At 41.3% G+C, this 25,234-nt stretch overlaps 1 protein-coding gene across 7 annotated transcripts in view; it reads right to left on the bottom strand.

Moving 5' to 3' along the window:
- The window catches only part of nrf1 (nuclear respiratory factor 1), a 95,967-nt gene extending 71,647 nt beyond the window's left edge, over positions 1-24,320 (bottom strand). For 2 of the 7 annotated variants that reach the window (XM_072241715.1, XM_072241720.1), the window contains exons 1-4: positions 24,244-24,320; positions 6,418-6,662; positions 2,250-2,364; positions 1,893-1,982 (exon numbers count right to left, since the gene is read on the bottom strand). In XM_072241715.1, coding sequence (XP_072097816.1) covers positions 1,893-1,982; positions 2,250-2,364; positions 6,418-6,643 — 431 coding nt within the window. In that variant the 5' untranslated portion in view covers positions 6,644-6,662; positions 24,244-24,320. Of the gene's footprint in view, positions 1-1,892; positions 1,983-2,249; positions 2,365-6,417; positions 6,663-12,239; positions 12,347-24,243 lie in introns of all 7 variants that reach the window. The other 5 variants (XM_072241719.1, XM_072241721.1, XM_072241717.1 and 2 more) reach the window with 4 other exon arrangements.
- Between the last annotated feature and the right edge of the window lie 914 nt (positions 24,321-25,234).

Raw genomic sequence — 25,234 nt, 5'->3', positions numbered from 1 at the left:
AAAAAAAAATCCTGGATCACATTCATAATCTGTGCTGAGTAGGCTGATCTCTGCTAGATCTCTGGTGTGGCAAATATAATTGAGGTCATTGTGTCCAAACTTGGGATAAGGGAGTAATTAAGGCTCCTGAATGATACACTGCAGTTGGAAAACACACAAACAACAGGCACAGGCAGCTTTGTGGAAAATAAAAAGCCAAGCCCTCCAGAGGAAAATCAAACACGATGGAAAGCTAGCACAATATGTTATGAACTTTTCCTATAATACATAAATAGATCTTCAACCGATGACAAGGTAGAGTGTCTCCATGATGTACAGTGGCGTGCAAAATATTGAGCACCCCGATCAAAATTTCTGTGACTGTGAATAACTAAACGAGTAAATGATGACCTGATTTCCGAATGGCATAAAGTTAAAGATGACATATTTCTTTAATATTTTAAGCAAGAAAACTTTTTTATTTCCAAATTTTATAGTTTCAAAATAACAAAAAAGGAAAAGGGCCCGAAGCTGCATGGTCAGTACTTAGTAACACCCCCTTTGGCAGATATCACAGCTTGTAAACGCTTTCTGTAGCCAGCTAAGTGTCTTTCAATTCTTGTTTGGAGGATTTTCGCCCATTCTTCCTTGCAAAAGGCTTCTAGTTCTGTGAGATTCTTGGGCTGTCTTGCATGCACTGCTCTTTTGAGGTCTATCCACAAATTTTTGATGATGTTTACGTCGGGGGACTATGAGGCCCATGGAAAAACCTTCAGCTTGTGCCTCTTGAGGTTGTCCATTGTGCATTTTGAGGTTTAGGATCATTATCCTGTTGTAGAAGCCATCCTCTTTTCATCTTCAGCTTTTTTAGAGACGGTGTGATGTCTGCTTCCAGAATTTGCTGGTATTTAATTGAATTCATTCTTCCCTCTACCAGCGAAATGTTCCCCGTGCCACTGGCTGCAACACAGCCCAAAGCATGATCGATCCACCCCCGTGCTTAACAGTTGGAGAGGTGTTCTTTTCATGAAATTCTGCACCCTTTTTTCTCCAAACATACCTTTGCTCATTGCGGACAAAAGTTCTATTTTAATTCCATCAGTCCACAGGACTTGTTTCCAAAATGCATCAGGCTTGTTTAGATGTTCCTTTGCAAACTTCTGACACTGCATTTTGTAGTGAGGACGCAGGAAAAGTTTTCATCTGATGACACTTCCATGAAGGTCATATTTGTGCAGGTGTCGCTGCACAGTAGAACAGTGCACCACCACTCCAGCCAGAGTCTGCTAAATCTTCCTGACGGTCTTCTGCAGTCAAACGGGGGTCTTCATGAAGCTTTGAAATTTGCATCACCTGGCCTTTCCTAACCATGACTGTGAACAAGCCATAGCCCTAACAAGCTAATTAAGGTCTGAGACCTTGGTAAAAGTTATCTGAGAGCTCAAATCTCTTGGGATGTCTAAACTTGGTGCTCCTTTCCTTTTTGTCACTCTAAAATTGTACAAACAAAAATAATACAATAATCTTGCTTAAAATGTTGAAAAGAATATTTCATCTTTAACTTTATGACTTTTGTAGATCAGTTCATTTTCTACTCACTTAAATATTCACGGTAACAGAAATTTTGACCAGGGTGCCCAAACTTTTGCATGCACTGGTCCAAATTAATCAACAAACTGATCAACAGACAGGCTAACTCTCCTTCAACCGTGAAAAGTGCAGCTTCTCAGATCAAATTATTGTAAGAGGCCCATCTATTTATTGACCAATGTTCAGCTCTTCAGTTGCAACCCGGGGAGTCATACTTTTCTGTGTATGATTTCACTATCAAGTACTCCCAAGCTTGAATACAGACAAAGAGTGAAATTCCTTCCACTCTAACAACGTGACTTAACCTCAGAAGATCAACTCACTCAGTTACAGACGTGGATTTGAAGCCGGGATCTTCCCGTTGCACGGCCAGGTTCTGGGCAGTGTATTTACTAACTACACGATTGGGGCTGCTTTGAAAAAAAAAGTGAAATTCTACATCAGCTTTATATTTTGAAATTTAAATCTACATTTTAACCTAACCTACAGCATTTATCTCAACAGTTTCCCTTCCTCAGTGATCCCTCTCCCATCACCATCCCCGCAACAATCTTTGAAGATGGTTTAGCTCAACCATGGGTCAGCTCTGGTGAGCTGATCTGGATTCGCTACCTACAGGTAACTTATACATGGGAGCTGTTGCTCTGGGCTGGGATTCCTTCACTACAGGGCAACCTCACCGTAGTAAACGCGTCTGTTGCCTTTTGCGTATTGATGGGTTAGATTCAAAGGCGTGGGGGCGCTTCCGCTTCTTGCCCGTCGCCACGGCAGCAGCTGCTGCCATTCCCACTGGACCTGAAAGCAAAGAGTGGGAAGGTCAGTAAGCTTTCTCAACAATGAAAATCACCCACAATAACACTAGTCACATCATACCCGTTGAGGAGGTTGCTAAGGTTATAGGGCAGCTTCTGCCCAAGCCTAAGCTTCCACTTTAGGTTCATCTGCATCTTGCACCTCTCACTCTGTACACTTGCACCAAGGTCTCCAGATATAAAAAAGGCCAGAAAGGGCCTTAGCTTCACGTTTCAACTTAATGCTCAGTACATTCCTCCATACCGCACTGGGAACATTGTAGAGATATTGCAACAAAATATCAGACAAACTTAGGGAGTCTTCAGCATTTGTTCTGTAGTGATGGTCAAGAGGGATGTAATATGGGGGAAAGAGATCTGAGAGAACATACTCCCTTTGTTAAATAAGGCCACTTGTATTAACTGCAGTCCACATCTCTACAAGTGCCCTGGGTCTGCCAGCAACAGAGATTTGGAATAGATACTCAGAACTTCTTAGCTTTACTTAGTTAGTGTTATAGATTGGATAGGCCCTTCCAGCTATTTCAGCCGCACTGCTCAGCAACTCCTGCCAACCCTGATTTGACTGTAACTAAATCACGGGACAATTTACAATGACCAATTAACCACCCGGTATGCCTTTGGACTGTGGGAGGAAACCAAGGACCCAAGAAAATCCACTTATTCCAACAGGGAGGGCGTACAGAGACTCCTTACAGAGGACGTTGGGAAGGCACTCTAGATTCTGAAGCCTGAGCTGTAATAGCATCGTGCTAACCACTATGCTACCAAGGTGCCCAACGGTTTGTGTAATCCAATAGTTCACTACATGTTTGGGATAACAAAAAATGCTGTTGCCTTGAACACTTAACAATTACAGGTGACACAAATACATAGTTCATAAAATAAGAGAATGGGAAGCAACAGTTACCCAAATAATTCAGCAGTTACTTCGTTACAGAATCATAAAGACCATGAAGTTCCAAGAGATAATCTGCAATCCACTATGATATTGACAGACAAGAGACAAGGTGGTACAGAATTCCACAGCTGTTCTCAAAAGCCTAGTATTTGTAGGCATACATTGGGGATATTCATTGGATAAAGAGAAATGAAGCCTGGATTTCGCCCCATCACTCACTCTCCCTTTTCTTTTATCCAGTAGTTTCTGCTGCATGGTGTGTGTGAACATTAGAGGGTGGCATTAAGCAAAAAAGACTATCCATACTCACTAAGCAGACTGCCATGTGGACATCTTGTTCAGAGTTTATGCTTTTAGAGTGGGAAAGTAGATGAGATTTAGAAGGGGGAATTACAGACACCAAATTTATATAAAGGGATTTTAAAAGCAGTAATAGACACTTCCAGAACCATATTTCCCAGGCTTGTGACCAAGCTGGCTGTCACCAGAGCAATACAGGTGTCCCCCGCTTTTCAAACACTCGCTTTACGAAACCTCACTGTTACGAAAGACCTACATTAGTTCCCTGTTTTCACTAACAGAAGGTGTTTTCACTGTTAAGAAAAAAAGCAGCGCACGAAAAAAAAAAGGCAGCGCGCCCCGAGCAGCTGCTCTCCCCCAGATTCGGAACGGCATTCTCACCGGCATTGCTTAAACACGTGCCTGTGAGCAGCCATTTGCAAGATGAGTTCTAAGGTATTGGAAGAGCCTGAAAGAGCTCGTAAGGGTGTTACACTTAGCGTAAAACTAGACATAATTAAGCATTTCGATCATGGTGAGCCAGGTAAGGAGAAAGTGAGTTTGGTTTGTGGAAGTTGATGAAGATGATGTTGAGGAGGTTTTGGCAGCCTATGACCAAGAACTGATAGGTGAAGAGCTGATGCAATTGCAAGAGGAAAGGATAACTATCAAAACTGAATGCTGTAGCGAAAGTGAAGTCGTCCAGGAACTGAACGTGTGGCAACTACGTGAGATTTTTGCTGCAATGATAAAGTACGACTTTAATTTTGAAAGGGTACGTTGGTTTAGGGCATATTTGCAGGATGGTTTGAGTGCTTACAAAGAACTGTATGATCTAAAAATGCGCGAGGCTAAGCAGTCAAGCAAGTCTTCAGCAGACGACAAACCTCAACCTTCGACAACGAGACAGGCAGATATAGAAGAAGATGACCTGCCTGCCTTCATGGAAACAGATGATGAGATGATGAGATGACACCCTAGTGTCCCACCACCCCAAACCCCGGGCCGCGGACAGATACCGATTCGCGGAGAATGCAGCTGTAGCCGGGAGGCACCCAACACATCTTTAAGAAAAAAGCCGAAATAAACAAGCTAATTAATTAGATGCCGCCCGGCACGTAAATGTCAGCCCAGATCAGAGACGATTGCCGATTGCGTTGCCTCTGATCTGGGTCGACATTTACGTGCCGGGTGGCACTTAATTAATTAGCTTGTTTATTTCGGCTTTTTTCTTAAAGATGTGCTGGGTGCGTCCCGGGCACCACTAGACCACTGCATGCTTCGCGGATCGGTATCGGTTCGCTGCCCAGAGGGTGGGGGCCACTGCACCACCCCAACCTCCGACAACTCAGCCTAACACGCTACCATCAACGTGCTTGACGCTGTCCCGATTCCCGTAAGTGATACTACACTGTACATACATTATTTCTACTTTATATCGGCTGTGTATTTTTGCGTGTTATTTGGTATGATTTGGCAGCTTCATAGCTTAAAGGTTACTAGAGAGTGCTTGCTCCGTGTTTTTGCCGAAGGCACTTACGTGAGATTTTCACTACGGAGCACAGTGCAGGCAATTATTGTGGAAAAGTCTTTCTACCTTATATAGGCTGTGTATTCATCATATCATTCCTGCTTTTACTATATGTTACTGTTATTTTAGGCTTTATGTGTTATTTGGCATGACTTGGTAGGTCATTTTTGAATCTACGAACGCTCACAAATTTTTCCCATATAAATAAATGGTAATTGCTTCTTCGCTTTACGACATTCTGGCTTATGAACCGTTTCATAGGAACGCTCTACCTTCGGATGGCGGGGGAAACCTGTATACTGATAACAGGCTCAATTTTTTAAATGATTCTTTAGCACCCTCTGCTGGCTCTGCTAAATAATACATTAAACAAACCACCCTTTTTAGTCATCACAGTTCTGCTCTGCCCTTGAGACACGAACTCCTTATCAGTTCTATCCTGGTGCTTCATATAAGCGGTCAGATTCCATTTGTGAGCCAACATGCATATTTCCAAAGAGCAGGGAAGTGTTTTGAAGCCGCAATTTAAACAAAAAAAGCCCAACAGTAGCATCACAAATAGCCACTGTTGCGTAATGATTAGCACAACGCTTTGCAGTACAGGTGCCCGGGTTCAATTCCCACCGCTGCCTGGAAGGAGTTTGAACGTTCTCCCTGTGACCATGGGTTTCCTCTGGGTGTTCCAGTTTCCTCCCACAGTTCAGAGATGTATTGGTTGGTAAATTAATTGGTCATTGTAAATTGTCCTGTGATTAGGCTAGGAATAAATGCGATTGCTGACAACACAGCTCAAATGGCCAGAAGGGCCTGTTCTATACTGCATCTCAATAAATAAATAGTCTGCTTCAAGAATTGAATTGGGGTCAAATAATGACCAGGACATACCAGAGCATGCCACTCCCCTTTCCCCAGCAGGTTTACCTCAAAATAACTCCACGTAATCTTTTACATTCTCAGGAGCAGATAAGTCTGAGAGACAGCATGTCTGATTTTTCATTACTACACAAAAGGAAGGGTAGAGGATGGGTGCATTGGTGGTCAGGGTGGGTCCTGGTCTATGGTATAAAGTCCCTATAGAAGTTAATCCACTGAATGAAGGGGGTGGCAGGTGGCAAACTTCAGTAGAACTGTGCTCTAGCAACATATCTGGACCTGAAGGAGATGAAAGCATAAAGGAGTTGAGGGAAAGGGACAGGACAACGGGGAATAAAAAGTTACCAGGAAATGAAGGAAAATATGCAGCATTCTTTGCAAAGATATAAACATTTTAGTTTACATCCAGAAGTGCTGAAAAAAATCTACTCCCACTCATTCCAGAGCCTTACCTGCTGCAGCAAGATGGGCTGTAACCTCATCTGTGATGGTTGAATTTAGTATGTCAGAATCATCAAAGGAAGTCTCTTCAGGTGATGAAGGCGAGTCATCCTCTCCGCTCAGGACCGTATGGTCTGTGTATGTGGCCACGTGCACCTGTTGGACTTGCTGGGTGACCGCGTGAGCCTCGATAGTTGTCATGTGTTCGTGATTTTGACTTGCTTCGTGTCCTTCCATCAAACAGTGCTGTGAAAGGCTGGAAGAGGGGTTGAGCAAAGTGGTGAATACCAAGAACAAAAATACCTCATCAGAATGTAAAGTTGATGTAAACTTTTGTCCAGTATATCTCAAAATTTTTAGACAGTGCAATGTTTCCTTGCTTGTATCTCAAGAACATTCTGCAATAATTACCACATAAATTATACATATCTATTAATAAAAAGCAATTAGAATGATGAGATTGATCAGATTTTTCAACAACGCTGAGACAACAACTGAATAGTTTACTGCAACAAAGTGAAGAAACTGCTTGAGGGTGAGGTTACTGTTGATTGGGGGGGGTAAATGAACAGAAAGACTACATTTGAATCATATTTCCCTCCTCATGGAAAATGGCAGTAGTAGTGCCTATTTTAAAACCTGGGATACCTGTTGCATCCTTCTAGTTATAGACCAATATCATTAATGTCCCTTTGTATAAACTTATGGAATGTATGGTAATAGAGCGGTTGAATTATATTTTGGAATAAAGAGGTGATATGGAGTTTTATCAGAGCAGATTTTGGAAGGGCAGAATAACATTGGATTCAGTTTTATGTTTGGAAGATTATATTAGCAAAACACAGGAAAATAAAGAAATTGTAGAGCAGTATTTTTTATATTCAAAAAGCACATGATATGTTATGGAGGGAAGTTCTTTTGATTAAATTATGGAAGTTAGGAGTCAGAGGAAGGCTATACAATTTTTTTCTAAATTGTTTTTATTTGAACAGTCAATGCAGGTAGGAGTAGGTAAAGCGTATTCGGGCTTCTATAAGATAAGAGAATAGGACCTCACAAGGCAGTGTTTGTAGCCCTTTATTGCTTAATATTATGATTAACGATTTTTTCTCTGAGAAAGGTACTAGGGTAGGTAAATCACATTTTGCAGATGATGCAGCTTTATGGATCGGAGATAGAAATTTCAATTTAACTATATATAGGATACAATTAGCGATTAATAAGGTCGAACAGTAGGCAAATAGATGGGTTTTTAAAGCTTTCAATAGCTAAAACACAAGTTATGCTTTTAACAAAGAGGATCATAGACCTGCACATGATTTGAAATTATTTAGTCAAACTCTTGAAGATGTATCAGTGGTCAGATTTCTTGGCATGTGAATGGATAATAAGCTGACATGGAAGCACCATATCAGTAAAATAATTGATGAATGTAAAGGGGCATAAAATATCCGTCGGTGTCTATGTCGGTGTACTCGGGGTGCTCTGTGAATCATTTATATTTGTTTAATTAGATCTGTACTTGATTATGGTTGTGTGGCTTATGGATCAGCTTCATCTTCAAATTTAAAATGCTTGGATGTGATACAAGTACAGACTTTAAGACTGTGTTGTGGTGCAGTAATGTCGTCTCCTATTTCGGCTTTACTGACAATAGCCTCACAGTTGCGAAGGTTGAAGTTGTTGTTAACATATTGATTCATTTGAGGGGGCAGAGAAATGATCACCCTGTTAAAAGTGTGTTGGAAGACTGTTGGAACATCACAAGAAGAATGTTTTTAGTTTTGGGTAGCTGGGTTCTGATCATGATAGGAATATGGGTTTGCTGGACTACTGCAGTTTTTTCCCCAATGACTTTAGCTGATTTTAGGTTGCATGATTTAATGAAGTCCAAGGATCCTAATATGCCTGAGAGTCTGTTGGTTTATCAATATGATAAGAGAAATTATTGTTGTGTGTCAATCATTTTTTTCTGATGGATCATAAGATATTTTAACTGGGAATGTTGGTATGCCTGTTTTTGTGCCAATTACACGTAACAATAAAGAAGCATCTTACTAACCATCTACCAGTATATACAACAGAATTGGTTCCCATCATTTGGGTCTTACAGTGGGTGGAAGAAATTTGTCCTTGCAAATTTGTAATTTGTTCAGATTCTATTTCAGTTTTGAATGGTCTTAAAACAGTTCATTCTAGCAGTAGATCAGATCTACAGCTTGAATCTCGTCAAACTTTACTTCATATTCATGTTTACCTGTCTTTTTCTTATGGGTCCCTGCACATAGAGGTGTTGAGGGGAATGAGCCAGTTGATTGTTTGGCCAGAAAGGCTGTTAAAAGGTCACCTATGGATATAGACTTTCCACTTAGCAAATCAGAAGCTAAGGGGTTGGCAGGGCTAAGAATTCAGGGATTCTGGCAAGACCTGTGGGATAATGGGCATAAGGGAGACACCTTTATAGAATACATAGAACTGTTGGAGTGATGGGAGAAGGGGGTAAAACAAGAAGGGAAGGAATTATATTGACTCGACTTAGAATTGGAAATATTATGCTTAATTATTCCTTATATTTTGTTGGAAAACATCACTCTGGGGTGTGTAGGTGTCGTCATCATTATGAAACAGTTGAACACATTATTTTACAATGTGAAGCAAATATGGTTGAAAGAAAGCAAATGCAGACTGCACTACTATCCTTGAGGGTTGATAGTTTTCATTTAAAAACTGTACTAAGTTATGGAAGTGACTTTAATTTAATTCACACTATTTTCTTTCATTATTTACAATCTATAGGACTTGTAGGGGTAATTTAGTTTCCATTTGATAAGAACCAGTAAGGGTTTTATTTCCCAATTCTCTACACCACACTCCAGCCCAGCTGGTGATGGTAATGCACCTTTAAGTTGTACTGCCAAACATCATTAAAAGTCGAAAAAAGAAGAAGAAGGAGGATGTCATATCAGGGAGACCATGTGATAGCTTCACCTCCAGCTTGCTTCTCACACACTTTCAGTCTTTAACTGAAATGCTTAACTAACTTGTAAAATCACCAGCATGAGAGAAGAAGCAAAAAGTTACAACTCAGTGAGCCAAAGAGATAAGTAACTGAGTTATTCAAACAGAAATCCACATTCACTAAGGAGCCCTGTTTTTGGAGCTGGACATTAGTAATGGTACTGCAATTTGCCTCAGCACTGTTGCAATAAAGAATCTTCAAAAAAAATGTGCACACAAGAACATTTCAAAATGCTTTAAAGTTATGACTGTATTTACAACCTATGAGATTTGAGAATAAGAACATTAGTTGAAAAAAGATGTTATTCAAATGTGCCATTCAGTGTCCAAGTTGAGGACTACATGAAATAAGTTGGAGTAAGGATGAATTCCTGGGCCCGACAGCGAAACCAGACCTCGTGTCTGAGAGCAATCCCTCTTTACAGTGTGGATATTTCTGCAGCATTTTACCATAGGATCGTAGCAAGGTCATGCCCAAGTTTGTCAGTCATATATAGTGGCATGCAAAAGTTTGGGCACCCCCGGTCAAAACTTCTGTTACTGCGAATAGCTAAGTGAGTAAAAGATGACTGGTTTTCCAAAAGGCATAAAGTTAAAGATGACACATTTCTTTAATATTTTAAGCAAGATTACCTTTTTTATTTCCATCTTTTACAATTTCAAAATAACAAGAAAGAAAAAGGGCCCGAAGCTAAAGTTTGGGCACCCTGCATGGTCAGTATTAGTAACACCCCCTTTGGCAAGTATCACAGCTTGTAAACCCTTTTTGTAGCCAGCTAAAAGTCTTTCAATTCTTGTTTGGGGGATTTTCGCCCATTCTTCCATGCAAAAGGCTTCTAGTTCTGTGAGATTCTTGGGCCGTCTTGCATGCACTGCTCTTTTGAGGTCTATCCACAGATTTTCGATGATGTTTAGGTTGGGGCACTGTGAGGGCCATGGCAAAACCTTCAGCTTCCGCCTCGAGGTAGTCCATTGTGGATTTTGAAGTGCGTTTAGGATCATTATCCTGTTGTAGAAACCATCCTCTTTTCATCTTCAGCTTTTTTTTTTTAGAGACAGTGTGATGTCTGCTTCCAGAATTTGCTGGTATTTAATTGAATTCATTCTTCCCTCTACCAGTGAAATGTTCCCCATGCCACTGGCTGCAACACAAGTCCAAAGCATGATCGATCCACCCCCGTGCTTAACAGTTGGAGAGGGGTTCTTTTCATGAAAGTCTGCACCCTTTTTTCTCCAAACATACCTTTGCTCATTGCAGCCAAAAAGTTCTATTTTAACTTCATCAGTTCACAGGACTTGTTTCCAAAATGCATCAGGCTTGTTTAGATGTTCCTTTGCAAACTTCTGATGCTGAATTTTGTGGTGAGGACGCAGGAAAAGTTTTCTTCTGATGACTCTTCCATGAAGGTCATATTTGTGCAGGTGTCGCTGCACAGTAGAACAGTGCACCACCACTGCAGAGTCTGCTAAATCTTCCTGAAGGTCTTTTGCAGTCAAACGGTGGTTTTGATTTGCCTTTCTAGCAATCCTACAAGCAGTTCTCTCGGAAAGTTTTCTTGGTCTTCCAGACCTCAACTTGACCTCCACCATTCCTGTTAACTGCCATTTCTTAATTACATTACGAACTGAGGAAACGGCTACCTGAAAACGCTTTGCTATCTTCTTATAGCCTTCTCCTGCTTTGTGGGCATCATTTATTTTAATTTTCAGAGTGCTAGGCTGCTGTTTAGAGGAGCCCATGGCTGCTGATTGTTGGGGCAAGGTTTGAGGAGTCAGGGCCTCTATGAAGCTTTGAAATTTGCATCACCTGGCCTTTCCTAACAATAACTGTAAACAAGCCATAGCCCTAACGAGCTAATTAAGGTCTGAGACCTTGGTAAAAGTTATCTGAGAGCTCAAATCTTTTGGGGTGCCCAAACTTTTGTACGGTGCTCCTTTCCTTTTCTTCACTCTAAAATTGTACAAAACCAAAATAATACACTAATCTTGCTTAAAATTTTGAAAAGAATGTTTCATCTTTAACTTTATGACTTTTGGAGATCAGTTCATCTTCTACTTACTTAACTATTCACAGCAACAGAAATTTTGATCGGGGCGTCCAAACATTTTCATGGCACTGTAAATGAACAAGAACCCTGGCCGATGTCCCTTCCCTCTAAATCAGGGCTGTTGGAGTTAAGAGCATTGCTACAGTGAAGCACAGGTTGAGTTTAGTTAGCACAGACCAAATCTTCGAAGCTTTCCTAATCTACACATTTTAAAATTCTGAAGGAAGATTACTGATGCCTGCAACATTAACATCACTCGATAGATCATCTGTATATTTGTAATATTATCTGTTTTTAGTTATTTCTTAAATGAAGTTGAACACTGATGAAGGATGGGACTCACTTGCTAAAATAACGATGAACATAGTGGACATGTTATGTTGGCACCAGAATGTGTGGCGGCACTTGTAAGCTGCGCCCAACACATCCTTGGGTTGTGTGGGTTGTTAATGCAAATGATACATTTCACTGTACGTGATAAATTAATCTGAATAATATAATAACCAATTTTTAGTTTTAATTAAAATGTACTTGTTTATCACTTGAATTCATCGAGTTTAGTGCCAGAACAAACCACAACCCATGATGGAAAGCTTAGCTTTTTATCCTGATTGCACTGGTTCAAGGGAAGAATTAATGTGATTATGCAAATTAATTATAGCAGAAATTAGATGTGTAACCTAACATCTAAGTTTTCGAATGCTCCTATAGTGGAAACACCCACCATAGTGATTTATATAGCTTAACTGACAAGGGAAAAGTCATACCAAGATACAACCTGAGCAGAAGAGTTTCAGACAGTGGTCCACCTCTCTTGTTCAGGACTAGTAGATACTTCACAACATCCAAATATTCAACATCAATCAACACGTACCTGAAGTCAGATAGACAGGGTACTATTATTCCATACTTGAAAGGCGAATGGCAGAAGCTTTGATGTAGTTTGACAACCTGCTATATCAGGCTTGAATGATTATTCCTTACATTACAGTATAAGGGAGATGTCAGAGGTAAGTATCTTTTGCACAGAGTGCGTAGGACGCCCTTTTAGAGGTGGTAGTGGAGGTAGATACATTAGGGACATTTAAGAAACTCTTAAATAGGCACATGGATGGTAAACACAAAATCCTCTGCAGATTGTGCGTGTTGAGAAAAATGGATGGCTATGTAGGAGTGAAGGGTTAGACTGATCTTAGCGTAGGTTGAAAAGTTGGCACAATATAATGGACTGAAGGGCCTGTACTGTGCAGTAATGCTCTATGTTCTATATTTGCACATTAAAAAAAAACTACTGGTAAATCAAACAAAGTACAAAGGGCAAACAACAGGAATTCTGCAGATGCTGGAAATTCAAGCAACACACGTCAAAGTTGCTGGTGAACGCAGCAGGCCAGGCAGCATCTGTAGTAAGAGGTGCAGTCGACGTTTCAGGCCGAGACCCTTCGTCAGGACTAACTGAAGGAAGAGTGAGTAAGGGATTTGAAAGTTGGAGGGGGAGATCCAAAATGATAAGAGAAGACAGGAGGAGGAGGGATGGAGCCAAGAGCTGGACAGGTGATTGGCAAAAGGGGATACGAGAAGATCATGGGACAGGAGGTCCGGGAAGAAAGACAGGGGGGGGGGGGGGACCCAGAGGATGGGCAAGAGGTATATTCAGAGGGACAGAGAGAGAAAAAGGAGAGTGAGAGAAAGAACGTGTGCATAAAAATAAGTAACAGATGGGGTACGAGGGGGAGGTGGGGCCTAGTGGAAGTTAGAGAAGTTGATGTTCATGCCATCAGGTTGGAGGCTACCCAGACGGAATATAAGGTGTTGTTCCTCCAACCTGAGTGTGGCTTCATCTTTACAGTAGAGGAGGCCGTGGATAGACATGTCAGAATGAGAATGGGATGTGGAATTAAAATGTGTGGCCACTGGGAGATCCTGCTTTCTCTGGCGGACAGAGCGTAGATGTTCAGCAAAGTGGTCTCCCAGTCTGCGTCGGGTCTCGCCAATATATAAAAGGCCACATCTGGAGCACCGGACGCAGTATATCACCCCAGTCAACTCACAGGTGAAGTTTTGCCTCACCTGGAAGGACTGTTTGGGGCCCTGAATGGTGGTAAGGGAGGAAGTGTAAGGGCATGTGTAGCACTTGTTCCGCTTACACGGATAAGTGCCAGGAGGGAGATCAGTGGGGAGGGATGGGGGGGACGAATGGACAAGGGAGTTGTGTAGGGAGCGATCCCTGCGGAATGCAGAGGGAGGGGGGGAGGGAAAGATGTGCTTAGTGGTGGGATCCCGTTGGAGGTGGCGGAAGTTACGGAGAATAATATGTTGGACCCGGAGGCTGGTGGGGTGGTAGGTGAGGACCAGGGGAACCCTATTCCTAGTGGGGTGGCGGGAGGATGGAGTGAGAGCAGATGTACGTGAAATGGGGGAGATGCGTTTAAGAGCAGAGTTGATAGTGGAGGAAGGGAAGCCCCTTTCTTTAAAAAATGAAGACATCTCCCTCGTCCTAGAAATGAAAAGCCTCATCCTGAGAGCAGATGCGGTGGAGACGGAGGAATTGCGAGAAGGGGATGGCGTTTTTGCAAGAGACAGGGTGAGAAGAGGAATAGTCTAGATAGCTGTGAGAGTCAGTAGGCTTATAGTAGACATCAGTGGATAAGCTGTTTCCAGAGACAGAGACAGAAAGATCTAGAAAGGGGAGGGAGGTGTCGGAAATGGACCAGGTAAACTTGAGGGCAGGGTGAAAGTTGGAGGCAAAGTTAATAAAGTCAACGAGTTCTGCATGCGTGCAGGAAGCAGCGCCAATGCAGTCGTCGATGTAGCGAAGGAAAAGTGGGGGACAGATACCAGAATAGGCACGGAACATAGATTGTTCCACAAACCCAACAAAAAGGCGGGCATAGCTAGGACCCATACGGGTGCCCATAGCTACACCTTTAGTTTGGAGGAAGTGGGAGGAGCCAAAGGAGAAATTATTAAGAGTAAGGACTAATTCTGCTAGACGGAGCAGAGTGGTGGTAGAGGGGAACTGATTAGGTCTGGAATCCAAAAAGAAGTGTAGAGCTTTGAGACCTTCCTGATGGGGGATGGAAGTATATAAGGACTGGACATCCATGGTGAAAATAAAGCAGTGAGGGCCAGGGAACTTAAAATCATCGAAAAGTTTAAGAGCGTGAGAAGTGTCACAAACATAGGTCGGAAGGGATTGAACAAGGGATGATAAAACAGTGTCGAGGTATGCAGAAATGAGTTCGGTGGGGCAGGAGCAAGCTGAGACAATAGGTCGGCCAGGACAGGCAGGTTTGTGGATCTTGGGTAGGAGGTAGAAACAGGAAGTGCGGGGTGTGGGAACTATAAGGTTGGTAGCAGTGGATTGGAGATCCCCTGAGCGGATAAAGTCGGTGATGGTGTGGGAGACAATGGCCTGGTGCTCCTTAGTGGGGTCACGATCGAGGGGTAAATAAGAGCAGGTATCCGCGAGTTGTCGCTGTGCCTCGGCAAGGTAGAGGTCAGTATGCCAGACTACAACAGCACCCCCCTTATCGGCGGGTTTAATAATAAGGTTAGGATTAGTGCGGAGGGAGTGGAGAGCAGAGCGTTCGGAAGGAGTGAGGTTGGAATGGGGATAAGGTGCGGTGAAGTCGAGACGGTTGATGTCCCGTCGGCAATTAGCGATAAAGAGATCCAAAGCAGGCAGAAGACCAGAGCGGGGTGTCCATGAAGAAGAGGAGGGTTGAAGACGGGAGAAGGGGTCATCGGTGGGGGTGGAAGAGTCCTTGCCAAAGAAGTAGGCTGGAGACGGAGATGGCGGAAGAAAAGTTCCGCATCGTGGCGTACAAAGGGCATATGGATAGTGTGCATGTAAATATAAACTGTAAGACTACCCCCACTGAGTTTTTTTATTTTGGGTATATGGGCATGGATGATAATCATTGCCCACCTTTAGAAGCCACCAAATGAAAAAATGGTAGACTATTGAAACCCAGTTGAAGGGACTCCCAAGTGCTTAGGCTGTTCTAGTGTTCTCACCCTGCACTGTTTCCTTTTCAATGTGGATATCATGATGGCCTATGACTAATGGCGGAACTTGAAAGTGATGTAAACAAGCACTTGCTGCCTTTAACCTACTCACTGAAAGTGGTGAGTTTGAAGCAATGTTGCAGTGCACCTTGTAGATGGGAAACAGTGCACCATAGTACACCAACAATGTGCATCTCAACCAGAGTTGTGCCAATTCATCTTTGTTATGCAAAATGTGTAAGAAATAAAATGGGAAATTACACATATAAGTAAAGTCCTGCTTGGGGAATCGTCAGAGGATAGTGAGTCTGTGGAATTCATTGCCACAGATGGCTGTGGAGGCCAAGTCATAGAGTATATTTAAAGCGGAGGTTGATAGGTTCTCGATTAGTCAGGGTGCCAAAAGTTACGGGGAGAAGGCAGGAAAATAATCTGCAGATTATTTTGTGTTTAGGAGAATGGGGTTGAGAGGGATAATAAACCAGCCAGGACGGATGGTGGAACAGACTTGATGCACTGAATGGCCTAATTCTGCTTCTATGTCTTATGGTCCAAAATGCAAGGTACTGGTCTGTTGATGTCCCTCAACAGTTGGAAACCACAAGTATTTTGAGTAGTGATCTAGATTATGTATTTCGGAGATCTCTAATAAGGTATGCTATGCATCTGGGAGTCAGATCTAGCATTACACAGTTGGTTAGGTTGGGGTAATTCTAGTTACAACTTATCTAGTACATGGCTCTTCATTAAATGGGACTTTAAATACCCATCCTTTATAAAACAAGCGGGTGTACTTTAATTGGCCAAGAAAGAACTGCATGAATACATCAGCCAATCTTCGCAAGGAGTTTTAATTTGCTGCTTAATATCCATGAGAAACCAGTGTTCAATAAAGCATCATTATTCAATCTGCAGAAGTGTTTTTTTTTAAATATTCACCCAAGCTGTTGTTACTTCTAATTTCATTAAAATTCATATCTCCAAATGGTTAAGAATCTGCCTAAATATTATTAATATCTAACACATTTAAGTTGTGCATAATAGAAGTTATTATTGTGCACCATATGTGTAAACTTTTATCCAAGAGGAAATCTAGTTCACTGCTGTGTGATAACATCAGGGAGGAGATTGAATCATACACTCAACATTTTAGGAACAGCTTTTTTCCCTCCTCCATCACATTTCTGAATGGACAATGAACCAATCCACGAACACTACCTCTCCATTTGCTCTCTTTATGCATTTATTTAATTCATTAAAAAAAACATATTTATTATAATTTGTTTTTATGTATTGCACTGTACTGCTGCTGCAAAACAAATTTTAGTGACATGTCAATAATATTAAACCTGATTCTGATCTTTATGTTCTCCACCAATGTCATTGGAAATAGACAATATATATTTGATGTGAACAGAAAGCAAATCTGTCTCAAGACATAAACCTCCAGCAGTCAGTGAATTATCTTCCGAACTGTAGATAAAAGTGGCAGATAACTTATTAACACACAGTGGACAGTTAGGGTGGCGGCATGGAGATACATCTCTACCAAAGGAGATGTAAGCGCTCTTTCCCTCCACTAGCCAGCAGATCACCCTTCAGCAAGGTGCAGAACCTGCTTAGCACCCCCACCTCTGATCAGGGTCACGTGCAACCATGGCAGCAGGTGGTGATGGTCGTATGAGCAGCTGGTGGATATCAAGTCCTGACACCAGGCAGACAATCTTTAGAGAGTATTGATAATGGCTGGGGTCACCCATCTTTTAAAGACACTGCCCAGATGACAATGGCAAACCACTTCTGTAGAAAAATATGCCAAGAACAATCATGGTCATGGAAAGACAATGATTGCCCATGTCATACAACACAGCACATGATGATGATGTGGACAGTTAATTGTCCAACCAATTCTTCTACTTACTGTGGTAATGGTTAAGGAAGAGTTCCTTATTTCTCAAGCCCTGCATGAAATCTTTACACTATAAAGCGACAGATGGGAAGCCAAATGTCACAACTGAGATACAGCACCCAACAAAGCCACAAAGCATAATACCATCCCAAAAATCTTAAAGAGCTACGTGGCTGACTAGATGAAGTGACTCCAATCTCAACATGTACACCATTCACCCAGGAAAGCATCCTTCCTTCACTCCTCTCCTGGCAAGACACAGTTTAGAGCTAGCTAGTTCATTGTTATCAGACTTTCAGATTTAATTCCTTTAAAAAAATTAAACAGAAAATGCTTTAAATACCCGGCAGGTCAGACATTATTTATGGAAAGAGAAAGATATGTTTCAGATTGATGATCTGATGAAAGGGCTTCAACTTGAAATGTTCTTCCTCCACTGATGCTGACTGACCTGCTAAGGATTTACAAGCCCCCACACCCCATTTTGGATAGCCAGCACATATAGTACTTTGCTTTTGGAAGAAGAATCCAGATTCTACTAAAACTATGCTATCCACTGTGATGAAAAGGATCTATTCGAATCACAGCACTGACTATTCTGCTTTCCTGTTACATGTAAGTTATAGCTTGATTCAGAAACCACCACCATAGGATTTGAACACATTGCCTGGACTGACCTGTCTGTGCTGCAATGACATAGATGTTCTACATATGCTAAACTGAATTCCTTTCTCCCTGCTGAGAAGGTAAAAAATGTATGTATTTCCTGACTCCTTAAGTAATACCACCAAGAGCAGCTGAATTAGTGGGCCATTTCCACAGGACTTTGCTGTGTATCAGTTGCCAGCTATGCTTGCATGTTTAACACATTAAAATAATTCACCATCTCCAAGCTAATTTAAAGATCCTGAGGCCAATGTGAAAATGCAAATTCTGTAGTTTTAGGAAAGACCAGTTGGCTCATATTTATTAAACGTAAAGAGGGATAACAGTTAGCTTCCAAAAGGAAGTGATGCTCAAACACAAAATAATTCAAATAATTATGCAAATAGTTTGCCAAATGAAAGAAAACACAAATGATGCTCATTGCTTGTTATCCTGTTCCATTGGCTATAAAATCAAGTTTTCCCACCAAACTTGATCAAGTGTTAACTCTTTTGGAATAGTTAACTATCTTAAAGGCAATATGCAAGTAATAGTCACTATGCCTTTGTAATGATACTTCACATTAAAGCCGTGGGTCAGTTTGAAGGATGTGTGCAAGATATTAAACATAGCCTTCAGATCTTTACTTCAAGATAAACATCAGAATGAAGATTGTGATGAAAGAAACAGCTTGTCTACATCTTTAGCATATTTTCATGTCTCTGGTATATTCCAATGTTTTAAAACTTGTAAATGTTCAAAGAATTTTTGCCTTGCTTTGGTGAGATCACACCTGGAATATTGAAAGTTGTTTGGTTGCTTTAGCTTGAGGATACAACCATTCCATGATTTATGAAAAGGATTGCTTTTGGAAAATGTTTCATGAAATTTCACATGTTGGAAAGGCTGAGTGAAATGCTTTATGGCATTTCAGTACAGAGATATCCTATGCATGAAGAGTGCCCGAGCTATTCACCATTGTAAAAAAAAAAGTTGCATAAATGACATATGCCCCAAAGAACTCACAGTATTGTAGTGAAAATTCATTTATTGAATATTAATAAATTGAGGAATTACTCGGATTAGGAAGGGTTTACTGAACTGATTCTTGAGAAATGGCTATAAACTGCAAGTCTAAAAAGTTATTTTTTATTAATTGGCTTGGATGTGTTGATTGACTCTAATTCGCATCAACCTACTGGACCCTCTTAAGATTTGTATATTTTAAAGAGATCACTTCCTATTTCATTAACTCCAGAGAATATGGGCATTTAGTACTCATTTGCCTCATTATGCAGTTAAACCCTTTAGTCCAAGAATCAATCCATTCAACTTCTGCTGTTATCTCCTCCTAGGAAACCTTTTCTTTCCTAAGGCAAGAACAAATTTACAAAGTACTTCAAACCTGGTCTCATCAATAGCAATTGCAGCAAAAGTTTCCTATGCTTCAATGCCTTACAATTTACTTTAACATAACACTTGCTTTCCTAATTGCTTCATGTGGCTGCAGTCTAACTTGTGAGATTCATGGACACCAAATCACCATGATTGATTTCTGCTCCAGTTTTCTTCTTACAAATCTACATAATTTCCACATTAGACATAAATTGCCATCTTTCTTATAATCATAGAACCGGACTGCAGCCACTTTCCACCTCAATTCATGTACACAATCTCATCTAGCTTCCTTAGCAAAGTTGGATATGTTACACTTGGACACCTCTAAGTCACTGAATCAGATCACCAAAGTGAAATGAAACACTTTCTCTAGGAAATCTTCCCAAATCATATTCAAATTTTACCAGTTTATTCTTATTGACAATTGATATTCATGAAACAAATTGCAGGTCATTATCTCCAACTCTTTGAATCCTAATACACGTAATAATCAGTTATTTGGTACCTGACTGAATGCTTTCTGCAAAATCCAAATTTATTGCACCTACTCCCATTTCCATTTCTAATCCCCATCTTATCTATATCCCTCGTAATTTTGTGTACTTCTATCATATCTCTCTTCAGCCTTTTTCACTTCAAGTACAAATAACCCAATTTGTCTTCTCATCTCTGAGGCAATATCCTGCTAAATCTACTTTGCATTCTCTTCAGTTGAAACACATCCTTTATGATTGGCAACCAGAGTGCTCAATGTATGCCAATATTTCATAAAGCTCTAGGATAACCTCCCCTGTTTTCAGTTATCTGGCCCAATAATTACCTTATGAAATTGAAAATGGCCACTAGTTAACTTTAATATTATCCAATCAAACCCATTCGCCTAGCGCTCTTACCCCAATATAGCTTTGCAATTACATCTTTTCAAGAATATATCAACTTCCCTTTTGAAAATTGTAATTCAACCTACCCTTCCATGCAATGTACAGTACAGTACAAAAGTCTTAGGCGCATGTATATAGCTGGGGGTGCCCGAGACTTTTGCACAGTCAATATGGAGCAGAGAGTGAGTTTGTAAATCTGGCGGGAACAAAGGATGGGAATGGCATTGGTGAAGCACCGCGGGAGGGGTGTGGGAGAATTGGCAGAGAAAAAGTGCCGGGGTGAGGCGAGGAGGTGCGGGTGCAGACAAACCCAGCCCTGAGACACCAGACAAGGACATTTGCTTCCAAATAATTACTTTATTGATCATTTTAGAATGTCTATCTGGTGCTTCCCACTCCCTTCCCTTTTCCCAATCATGATCCCCCCCACCCTACCCCCTTCCACCCTCAATCCACAATAGAGATACATATCAGAATCAGGTTTACCACCACTCACATAAAGTCATAAAGTTTTTTTTGCAGCAGTACAGTGGAATACATAAAATTACTACCGTAGTGTGCACAAGTCTTAGGCACTCTCTCTCTCTATATATATACACACACACACATTCATACAAACATAAGACTTTTGCACAATACAGTATAACACGATGATAATAAATCACTGTAAAATATTCTAATTGCACTATTGTGGTTACTGACTGAACTATTTGTCAAAACTTTCTTCCATACCTGCTCTTTCCAACATACCAATTACATCCAAACAATTTGTGCGTCAAGGAGAAAAAGTTTCATTCACATACAAATAGATAATACTGTTTTCACAAATTACAAACGAAATATGGTGTTTGCTAATGTGTTGAAAAATAAACATTGGCCATTACATGCACAGAATTTTTTTATTTCTTTTGATGGTTGTTTGGAATCTTTTACATTAATTTGAACAAACTGAGCTTATGCCTTCTCAATAATACACCGGTGACACAAGTATTAGCAGGATTTCAGTGTGAGCTTGAAACGTTGGCATCTCTAACAAATACTAACACAGCCACCATAAGCTGCATATGGCTAAATGATGAATTATCCATTCTCCTCAGGAGCAACCCCAATCTTCCTGTGGTCCACCATTTTAATTCTCCACACCATGCCAACCTTCTTGCCAATGGCCTCCTGCACTGATAAAACAAGTCTCAATGCAAGCCTAAGGAACCTCATCTTCTGTTTGGGTATTTTGCAGTTTCCCTGACTCAATATACTATTCTTTTACTTCAAGTAACTTGCTTTCTCTACCTGTATCAGAACTGGCAATTTCTGCTGTACATCATCCAAGTGTTACATAGGCTCAGTTGTTCCTCTCCCTATCAGTAAACCAGACCTACTGGACATATCCCTTCATCCTGCAATTAGGAAAGCTTCTTTGTCTATATTATCATTGTCCCCATTAACCCTCAACTGGACAAGCCCTACAATTAATCCTCACCTTAAGCTTATCCCTCTGCAGATATCCCGCTATATTATCTAGCTCTTCCGTCAACTTCTTTGTAATTTAAAAATATTATCCCTCCTTCCTAGCTCTGATGAGAACCTGAAATGTTAACTTTCTGTTTCTACAGATGCTGCTGAAAAGGGTCAAGTCAGGCAGTTTTTATTTGTTACTTTTGGGGTTGCCCAAGGATTAACCCCAGGCTCCTTCCCATATATTTCATACAAATCCAAATATTCTAACTAAAGCCTTTGGCTTTCACCCCTGCACCCTTTAAAAGCTTACTTGTGAAGTCACAAGTACCTTTCCTCTTTCTAATTAAACAAAACTGTTCATAACATTGATCTCATTTTACTCAAGATAATTTTTCAAATTCACGTTCCTTTACAAAGTTATTTCCACCTCCATATGTTAATCCCTGCTTTTAACTCCTCTACTGCTGAAATCCTCATCCGCCTCTAGATGTGACTATTCCAAACATACTGTCTAGATTCACTTGTTCTACTCTTCATCAGCTTGAGACCATCCAAAACTAATACTGGCTCAAGCTCTCAACAAATATTGCTCACCCATCATAGGTTAACCTATGATTCATAGTAAAAGCCATCAATTTTAAAACTCTCAATTGTTTTTGGCTTTTAAATCCCTCAACAGGACTATACCCTGGTCAAGGTGAAAAACTAAGCCAGTCTTATCGTTGGATTACCTATAGCAGAAATAGTCAGCTCTGATACAGACAGGGGTGAGTTACCTGAAGTTGGTAAATTCACAACTGAATTCAGGAAGGAAAAATGAGACGAGATTACTCCCAATCTCAGGAATCACCTCTGGTGCTGCATCCTCAAGAACTCTGCTGACTGAACATTTCCAGATTTAATCACATGAATATTTGTGGACAAGTGCAAGCGCAAAGACCCCAGACTCTGAAATTCCTCCCTTAAATATTACCATCTCTTCTCCCCCCCCCCCAACTTTATTTTCAGGTTATTTAAATTCTACTTCAACAAGGTTATGATCCAGTGCCCTAAAATTATGTCGTTCAAAGGCCAGGTAACTGTTTCTTTTGATAACCACCCTGGGATGTTTCTGCAATATTGAAGTCACAATGTAGATTGTAGATGCAAGCTGCTTAATTATTGACAATAAGTTTATTGAATTACAATTCCTGTGCTTAGCAAAACTTGAAATAGTTACTTCCAAAAGCTTTCAGTATTGTCTTATAAAAACATTATATGCTTTCCATTACAATTTTTAAACATTCAATTTATTAGTAGTACCTTTCCATACATGTCTGGTGATCTTACTCTTCCTCAAACAGTACTTAAAGATGAAGGACTATTATAATCTCTTAACTCCCCATTTAAAATAAATCACATTCTTGGTAGGTCCAAAAACAATTTTTTCTATTAGCAATTGACTCCCCCATCTCACTTACTGCTCCTCTCCTAATATTTTTCTAATTATTTTCTGCTTCACTCTTATAAAGTTTATTTATCACAGAAATTGACTGTGCATGTGACAAGTTAATTTCCAAAATTTAGATGAAGGGCACCACATATGATAAAGATCTCAAGATTCTCTTCTAAGATTCTTCACCTACCCAAATCATTAAGTATCAAACCTGATTTTTAAATCTCAATTCACTTAGGCTTACCCAGTGACCTTTATTTTTAACAAAGTCTCGCCACTTAGTTGGTTTTCGACTATAGGTTAATACGAGTATTTGGATAAGAAAACGTCATTCTCCCCAACCACCTTACATAAAAGCACAATTTGTTTTACCAAAACTTAAAACTTTTAAAATGAACAATGGCAAGACCTGCAGCTTTACCCCCAATAAACAAACTAGAAGCAAATTCGTTGCAAAGTCGAGGCATTTTTTCTGTTGCTTAGTTATGCAACGCGCGTATCTCAATAATGTTTCAATTCCATGTCAATCTGCACGATGTTATTGATTTTTGACGCACATACTCGGTAAACCTTGAAATACACGACTGTTTAAGAACTCCGCCCTGGGACCCATTTTGAATAGAAATACTTAGCAGTTTTGTAACCACGGGAGTGGATCCTGGAAATCAAGATCATTTTACGAAATATCTACACTGCAGTTTTGATTGTATTCGGGGCCCACGCCACGGGACGAGAAACCTGTTCCTGCTCTAAAGCCCGTTCAATGCTCAGGAGTTTATTCCACCCTGACTCCCCTTTCTTCCTCCTCCCGTAGTCCCGCCAAAATCCAGCCGGGCTAACAGGCAGGCCCAGTGCGGCCTAGGGCCTCTTGGGTTGCCGCTTAAGCTCTTCCCCGCCGTCTAAAAGCCACTTTGGGGGTTCTTTCCCGTCCTTTTATGAAGTAAAACGCCCGTTTGTGCGACCGGGCAGCTTTTGCGATGCGATTTGCGACTGCGCCAGGGCCGAAATTTGGAGAATGCGCGGTGCGCACTAACCTCAGAGCGGCTGCGCCGAAGGCCTGGAACTCGGTCTCTGTGTGTCTGCGCTGCCAGATACTGTCCCGCCCCTCCCCCGCTCAGGCCGAACGTTGCGCACGGTGGCGGTGACGTCACCCGCGCCCGGCACGCACGACGTCCTCGCGCACGCCAGGCCCCGCCCAGAGCTCGGGGTCGCGGGTCGCGGGAACGCGCTCCTCACCGCGGGGGCGATGGCCGGTGTGGGCTGTTCTCGCTTCCCGGGACGCAAACTGTAAAAATTCCGGCCGTTGTGCATTTTGGATGCAGTTGTGGGAGACCTGATGATGCAGACAGGTGACCTGGTCTGGTGCTTGTACATCACCAGGTGTCCAACCCCAAGACCACATTCTACCGGGTCTTAAACATGAAACTCTGCTTATCTTCCCACAGAAACGTTCCAAACATTTTGTCTTTATTGTACACTTTTCAGTCAGTAATATTGTAATCAGATTTTGAAAAATGATTAACAACAATCTCACACTTCATTGTCCACACCAAATGTCGGGTCACCTCTCCTGGAATTTCTGACTGACATAGTAAGTGGTATTCTCATTAACTACAGAACGCTACAGAGTGGTTAGTGAAGCACATCCCAGGGCTTACTGCCTCACAGTTGAGTTGTGTGGCCCCACAGCAGTTTTAGTTTTCAGGAGCAGGTAGAATCCATGCCGCTTCAGGGCTTCATGCTCAGACACTATATTCAGTTGCAAACGAGAAAATCTGCTGGACATCCAAGCAACACACACAAAATTATGGAGGAACTCCGAAGGGCAGGCAGCATCTATGTACAGTTGACATTCCTGCCGAAGGGTCTCAGCCCGAACCATCGACTGTACTTTATTTCCGTAGATGCTGCCGGGCCTGCTGAGTTCCTCTAGCGTTTGTGTGTGTTGCCATATTCAGTTTGCCGATGACACCACTGTTGCGGGTCGATTCAGAGGTGGTGATGAATCAGCATACAGGAGGGAGA

This window comes from Mobula birostris, chromosome 23 (genome assembly GCF_030028105.1).
Source record: "Mobula birostris isolate sMobBir1 chromosome 23, sMobBir1.hap1, whole genome shotgun sequence".
In the NCBI taxonomy this organism is placed as follows: domain Eukaryota; kingdom Metazoa; phylum Chordata; class Chondrichthyes; order Myliobatiformes; family Myliobatidae; genus Mobula; species Mobula birostris.
Note: the sequence above shows the minus strand (reverse complement) of the source record. Positions and strands in the feature narration are given on the sequence as shown.